The sequence below is a fragment of the Chaetura pelagica genome, unplaced genomic scaffold (assembly GCF_000747805.2).
Source record: "Chaetura pelagica isolate M959 unplaced genomic scaffold, ChaPel_1.0 scaffold456, whole genome shotgun sequence".
Taxonomy (NCBI): Eukaryota; Metazoa; Chordata; class Aves; order Apodiformes; family Apodidae; genus Chaetura; species Chaetura pelagica.
The window spans coordinates 90,144-98,279 of record NW_009953574.1 but is presented as its reverse complement, the minus strand read 5'-3'; the positions used below and the strand labels follow the sequence as shown (position 1 = coordinate 98,279).

General features: G+C 40.0%; 1 protein-coding gene across 1 annotated transcript in view; it reads left to right on the top strand.

Annotated features, from left to right (window-relative positions):
* The first annotated feature begins 832 nt into the window (after window positions 1-832).
* Window positions 833-8,136, top strand: part of LOC104390523 (chromosome unknown open reading frame, human C8orf48) — a 16,579-nt gene continuing 9,275 nt past the window's right edge. The window contains exon 1 of the mRNA XM_009999675.1: window positions 833-845. Within this exon, the coding sequence (XP_009997977.1) occupies window positions 833-845 (13 nt within the window). The remainder of the gene's footprint in view (window positions 846-8,136) is intronic.

Below are 8,136 nucleotides of genomic sequence, written 5' to 3'. Positions count from 1 at the left end.
AACTGCTCAATCTCAATATCACATTCAGCCACCTTAGTAATCTGTACAAAAAAAGCAAAACAACTGCAATCACATTATCAACCAGCAAGGGGCTGAAATCTCCCAAGGGTCTATGCTGGGTTAGATAGACGTTTTGCTTAAAAAGGAAGCTTATATCATCAGGATGAAAAAATTTACAGCAACTATGTGCTGTAAAACATACCCACCATCATGAATAGCAACCTCTTTTGTCTCTCTTCATTGTCTGAAGAATCAAAAAGCTCAAAGTGAATTCTCCCCTTCCTAAATGCAGGTCCATCTGTTATTTAAAAATATTGCTTCAGTTTATCACAATGAGCACAGAATTCTTTGTTTGTGCCAAGCACAAATAATAAAAACAAATACCCTCACATTCTTACGTGGCACTGGTCAATAAATAAAAATACCCTAACAGTAGCACAATCCCCATATGGCACCATTGTAACAATGCTCTGGAGGACCTTACACTAGCACAGGACCATCACCTGAACAGCCTTAGCCACCTGAGAAAGCCAAGGTTGGTTTCTTCAATGAATCAGGGAGAGAAAAAAAGTGTTGCAGCTGATCTTGCTGAACAGAACCCTCCCAGCCTTATGATACATCCATAAAAAAAGGGAGGCAGACTCAGCCTCCCATGGCTAACAGCACTGCTTGTGCTTTGCTTTCTTCTGTCAAGGAGTTTCTTTGGAGGAACAAAGCCTATAGGATGCTTTGCTGTCATGTGAATTTGCTCTTCAAAGACAATTCTGGAATGGCCTGTCTCCTGCTGCAGCTACCAGACCAACAGGGACAGTCTGTCTGGACAATCACCACGATGGTTTCCCAAGGTATGGCTTGAATGAATCATATGACTCACTCGTATAACTTGTTTAACTCCTCTAACAACCATTATTTACATTACAATGACTTTAAACTAACACTACTATGAACCATCAACGAAATAAGAAAGGAAAGACAGAAAACCTAAATCAGTGTTTCACAATCACAGAGCTGCAGTAAGGGCTGCTATGAAGCCAGGAAAGAGACAGGTACCCTTCAGTCCTTACAATCCTAGTTTGGAAATATGTATTTATTTAAAACAGCCTAGCAGCAGAAGCAATTTGTAGGAGATGACTGCCATGTTACTAAGGATCTGCCTAGAAGGTTGTAAGACATGCATGACCACCAGGGAACAGGCCAGGTGGAAATCAGCTTCAGCCTGTTCTTGACTGGGCAATGCTGACTGGATCAGTACCCCATGAAACAGGTCCCAGGGAGGGGGGCTCTCAGCCAGAGCCAGAGCTGGCACATCACCCCAGCCAGATAAGGAGACTTGGTCAGTATTTCATTTATCTGGGGAGGGAAGAGAATAAAGTTTAACTAACAGCCTAGCTTTTAAGTTTTTAATAAAGCCCCTATAACTCCTAGCATTATATCAACCTAGATCAAGGTCACCTTATCCAGACACTTCTGGGTTTCAGACAAGCCTACTCCTGTGTTTGATGTTACCTGATGCTGCAAAAGGACCAAAATGATGATAAGATCCTTTTGTAAGGACAAGCAATCTTATTCAGGGAGGGTACATTTAAACACACAGAACAGCTTCTGTTACATGCTAATGGTGCCAGTTTCACTGTCTCGTCTTACTCTGTCAACTTTGTGGCTGAATTATGGTTTTAATATCTTAGTCTCTGCTCTGACTATGATTTGTTCTTTGTTGTTTGTTTTTTTTTTTCCTGATCTGCACTTCAGAGCAATACATTGTTGGAGACACTTTAGCTGGTTATCACAGCACATTGCCAAAAGTAAATCTCTTCACTCTTACAAATGATATGTATGTATGGCTGTACATGATATAAACATGTTCAGAATTTGTGAATCTTTCAGAGCATTTGAATAGAAGTTCCTGATAGAATAAAAATACATCTTTACTCTTAATTTTTTTATTAAAACCAGCAGCACATTGCAGAGTAACACTTTCCCAGTTTACATATTTTCATCATAAGCTCCATTAAAAATGCACCTTCCCTCCATTCTTTACAATTATTGCTTTGAATATTTAATGATAAACACATAAAATACAATATTGGGTGAATGTGGCCCTTATTTCACAATCAATTCCTAAAGGACTACATCTATGCATACAGCTTAATACATAAATAAGTATGCAGCAGATCAGAGTCCATATTATTATTCATAACTGAGAGAGGACTATAAATGTACATTACTTTTCAAAATACAGAAACAATCCAGTAGATTCTTTAAAAGTTGATCTATCACAGGAGTCAGCAGCTGCTCTGTGAACGAAGATTTTGAAAGCTCAGGGCCTCATAGGTCTAAGTTTTCCTTAGTTTGAAGAATTTATAAAGGTAAATAGGTGCAAGAAATAATAATGAAAAATTCCATTTAATGCAGGACAAAGGAAGGGCAGATGTAAATATATTCTTAGAGAAGATAATAAAGCTTGACAAGGAGCTGACAGACCAGCCAAAACCCACAGTTCTTCTGGGTAGGTGACTTTCCCCAGCTGAATTCACCTACAGACTGTGCAAATCACAGGCGGACAAAAACCTGCCTTCCACCAAATAAACACTTTTCCCACCATACCTATTCAGACTTGACATGCCTGACTTCACTCCACAGTCCTGCCAGGTAGCCCTACTCACTTCTTTCATGAGCATTTTGATAATAATAAATGAACAGAGGTTTACAATGATTCAGGAGATTCACTTGCCAGCAGGCTGGAATTTTCAAGCAAAGACTGCAAAGCTCTCAAGTCCACAATTCAAAAAGCACTGCAACGTGGAGATACCTAATGCAATTCTAGTCTAGCTGTGGAGAGCTACATTCTTAGAGATTTAAAAGGAAAACAACTAAGGTTACAAGTATTAATAGCTCTACAGCTTAAGTACAATTTTTGAAAGCATGTGAAGTTGAGGTAACTGAAAGAGTGAGACTTTAATTCTGCCCATCGAGTTATTAAGGAGATCAGTCCATTTGTTTCCCTTGCATTTAATTATCTTCTGTGAAGTCATTCTGGCTTTATACTGGTATAAACACATCACATCCCATGCTGTTTAATTTCCTTAGAGATTTTGTTTGCCTGGTTTTAATTTTATGAGGACTTTAACTTCCAGGTGTTTAAATCAGCAATGAAAGAAAAAGAAGATAATCTCGGAATGAAATGGAATAAATTCAAACTGTATTTTAACTTTATGAGTGTTCATTTTCTTATACTGGCAATTCCCAGTCACGGATCTCAGGCAAGATAGGCTGATTCTTTTAACCATATAAATACCATCATTTAGAAATAACTGTGGGCTTCTGCTTGTTATTGCTTAAGATTCAACAGAGGATGCATCGCAAATGGGCCTTTAAGGAAACCAATTCTGTTATTCCTGCTAGCTGGGGCAATGACTACCATCCTGAAAGTAAAATTACTGCCATTAAATCAAGAAACTAATTAGAATCAGATCATCAAGTTAATTTTCTGCTGGAGACTTGGTCTACTTGCATGGGCTAGAATGATTTTTTCAAGAGTACCTGTCAGGGCTGAGCCAACTCTGTTGGCTTAGGATATTCCTGGTATCCAAGCAGCCTGGGAACAGCTCAGCAGCTCAAGAAGGTTCACAGGACCTGGTGGTACCTAGATCTGGGTGAGTATCTCTCACTGACAGAAGGGTTGGGAACACACAGATTCAGAAATCTGGCTCATGCCAATATATGTAGTCACAAGGAATCAGACTCAAAGCTTCCTCCACAATCCCAAGGGGACATGGAGCCCTCAGGTGACCGCATCAAAACTAAAGTCTAGCTTTGCTTTTCCCTTCCTTTTTCATTACCAAGACTCCCCCATCCCCAAACTCTGACAGCAAAGACCAGTATGGCATCAAATGGAAAGGATTATGGCCTGCCTGTGCTCAAGCTTCTAAAATAGAGCGAATAAATCTCTCAAGTTCACATGAAGAGACACTAACTGCATGTGACAGATACTGAAAATCCTCCTTCATACACAAACACTGGAAATCCCCTGTGCACATCATCATTTAACCTGTCTGTCAAACTCCATGTCAGCTTCCTAATGTCTGTCTTCTCCCTCTGTAGGTGGTTCAGCAACTCAAAAGGTGCATAATTATTTTATAAACATCCACCAGTGAGCTTACTAAACTTGGGAAAAAAGCAAAGGATTTTTAAAGTTTGATCTCATTGATACTTGAGAATGCTGTGATATGGTGATTCATCCCAAATGATAACATAGCCAATTAGAGGACTGTTCATTATCAAAGGATGATAATGAAAAAGATAATGAATATGAGGATGCATCTTGTCATAGCAAGAAGTGCCATGATTAGAATCCAGGAATCTTGCCATCATTTTGTCTGGCCTTAAACGAGTCATTTACTCTTTATGCCTTTGCTTTCCCACCTAGAGTGTGGCAGCACCACAGCAACAATACTTATTTTATTCCTCTTTTGAGACTAATTAATGTTTTGAACGGTCTTCAAAACTATAAGATGAGTCAGTGCAAAGTGGATTTGTTTTGTGATTTGTTTTTGAGGACATTTCAGGCATATGCATGCTTATATGCATAACATGAACCCTCACCAGCCTCTCATTATTGGATACCCAAAAAAAAATAAATACTGGTGTTCCTTCTTCCAGGACCATGAGATTTCTCAGAAATAAGCCCACCTTTAGAAGAGATTATAAAGATCTCAAAACAGTTTCCTCTGAACAACCTACAACATCCCTCCACCTTCTCCAGTAGAAATAATCTTCCGCCAGTGAAGAACTGGAAGAAGAAAAGCAGAAAGAGCTTTGCTAATATGACTTACAGCATGTGTAGGACACTTCAATAGCACAACGACTAGAATCATATGAGCCAGCTGAAGAACAAATAAATACTGTGTTTTTACAACAGATGGATGTATGATGGGTTAAACAGTGTCAATATGGAAAGCTGCCATTTCTAAATTAAGGCATTTTCTCAACTATCAAAACGACTCATCGGTTTGAAGTAAATTCTGGATGATTCCCAAAAGAGGCAACATATTACCAAAGAAAACTGATCAATAAGTCTAGTTCTGATCTGTCAAAAGTGTATGATGACTTTGCCTTTCCCTCCAAAAAACTCTCCTCACAGCAACATGCTGGGAATCCATCAGAATGGTCCACAGGGAAATCATTAAGCAAAAATAATAAAAGGGGAGAAGGAAATGAAGAAAATCTCAGACATTTCCTCTATGGGTTTCTGAGTTCTCCTCTTTCATATGAATTAATGTAATGCTGAGGGATAAAACCCCAGCCTGTCCATCTAAGGGAACACATTATTCCTCAGCAGCACAATGATGGTCCTGAATACCAATTATTTAACTCACCTCCTTGAAGACACCTACAATAACTCTGCAAGGAGAAAAATTACAATCAACTGATGCAAACACGTGCACAAGGATGCAGAACAAGTTAAAAAATAACACTCTGTGTGTCTCTGAAAGCAAGACACTCGTGCATTCAAACTTTCTTACACTCAAGTGGCTGTTAAAAGCAGCACTGAATCTACCCAGGCATAAAAGATCAGGACTATTGTGAAAGACATAATTTAGAGATTCAGTCCCATCCGATTGAATCCCAGGTTTGGGATCAGCCAACAGAAGTACTTTCTGAAATCAGGACTGGATTTCTGTCTGAAACTCAGTGGGCTCTTGTAACACTTCCTTTGTATGCACATCTCTGATCTGCCATGGACACCAGCCAGACTCCAGCAACTTTAAGGAAAGATCAATCAATTTCTTAATTAGAGATGTGAATTAATGGCAACTGAAATGACTGGTTTAAATACAGCAGCCCCTAAACAATGACTTCCTGAGATCCTTCATGCCCTGGAGCCTTTCCTTTGTAATATTTTCAAACCATCCACTCTCACTGATGATTTATGGCATCCAGGTGCTATTTGGCAGTACTTCCAAATGCCTTCACTGATAAGGAAGAAAAATTTCATTGTATCTCGAACTTTCAACAAATGCTTTGAAATGTTGTAAGAGCTCTTGCATTTGTCCTTTAAACATCCAGAGCTTAAAAAAGCCAAGTCTCAAACTACGTGCCTTCTCATGGAGTAACACTTATGAGCATTTCATTAATGAGTCCCATTAACTTTCTCCACTATTAGAAGATGCCTAGTTCCACTGGCCTCACACCATAATTCTCCAGGTGGGTGCTGAATCTCATTGTGACAGCCCAATTAGTTCTGCTGGCAACATCAATGAGATTATCTTGAGAAACATACCTAGCAAGTATGAATTCTCATGCAGCCCTTTGGTTAAAAGGGATACAACAACTTTAATGGAAGGAGACATCAAAAAGCATTTACCCACACAAAGGAATTCAACAATTGTGCTTAAATTTAATATAACATATGATAAAGAGACGAGCTGGAGTATTAACTTCCTGGACACCAACAAGGGTAACCACAGTGATAAAATGACCTGTTTTAGTGAAGACCAGTAAAAAAGAATTATCTGTATCCTGGGCTTCAAATCAAAAGCCTTTAATATTAGGATCACACTCTCCACTGAATAAATGTCAGAGAAATAAACTTGATAGAACAATATATTTTCCATGCTCTAAAATTATGAATTTTAAAAAGGACTGAGAACATGGAACTACAAAGTCTTTAAACTCTAGGGAATAAATTCAAATACCAACCAGGTCAGTAATAATCTAATGTCAACTGTTGCCATAAAAAAAATGGACAATGATAAATAATGAAGTATCAAGCTGCCAGGGAGTTATTTAGTGGGAACTGAGAGGAATAACTGTGTGAGAATAACTGCATTATTCTTAGTTACTCTGTGTTATTCTCTGTGTATCTTGATTAGAACTTTCAAGAAAAAGTAATGTTTCTACCAACCCTGTTTCATCATCATTTATAACCCAGAGTATGAAAAATGTCAGCCTACCTTTTAGATCCCTCCAGAAACTGATCTTACTCAGCTTGGGTGCTCACTAGGTTGCTTGGAACAATTCTTTCCTGAGAAGAACACAAGAGAGCAATCAATGAAAGGTGACTCTTTGGGTTGGAGAGGTTTAGTATACATTGCAGATTTTTGCTGATCTAAATGGCATACACTTTCTTAATTACACTTTCCTCCTTCCATACTGTTGGCAGCCAAAGCCTCATTGGTATTGAGCTGATTCCCACTTCCAGAAGCATGGATAATTGCCTCTTCCATGCACATTTGCACACGTCTTTGACCACTACTAGTTTATATGGATGGAAAACAAAGAAATCACTTTATCACTTGCATATTATTTGAATTTCTTGTAGCAAGCTAGATGAAGATGAAAAGGGCCAGCACTGAGCATCCCACTCTCTGCAAAAAGCAGCGAATGACTGAATCTTAGAACATTTGAACATGTAGGCAGACCTGTTTATTTCACTGGGCTTTACACTCCACCACAACAATGTATTTATTTACTCACCTGCAACACTGTGGATCTAGCTCACTATTCTGACCAAACGTTCTTTATATTACAGGCCTAGTTGCAGCACACAGAGCTCTCTCGTTCATGAAAAACAAGATCACTTGAGCTGCAAACAGCGTTTGCTGCACTTAATCAAACATGAAAGCAGACAAGACCTCTCTCCTAAAGATCTCAGCCAAGCTGAGACCTTAGCAAGTCAGTCCAAATGCAGCATGGGGATAAAATACCTCAGGGACTTAATGTGTGACAGAAAACACGCTAAGCGTCCCACAACTGAAGAATGAGCTTCTCTTGATAAAAAGGATGGGTTCCCTGACAGGAAAGAGGTGGTGTTAGCTCACCTGAAGCGGCAGCGCTGAACCAGGCTCCCTGCACAAAGAGCTGCTGTTACTACGAGGTACCCATGGAAATCTGACCTCAAGCTATGGGTAGATTTCGTCTGAAAACACGACCTTGCAGCACCCAGGGGTGCAGCCACACGGCAGGTGGGGAGGGATGGGGAGGGATGAGGAGGGATGAGGAGGGATGAGGAGGGATGGGGAGGGATGGGGAGGGATGGGGAGGGATGGGGAGGGTTGAGGAGGGATGGGGAGGGATGGGGAGGCCCCGGGGCCCGCAGCCCCTCAGGCCCGGCCCCGCCGGGCCCTGCTCGCCCTT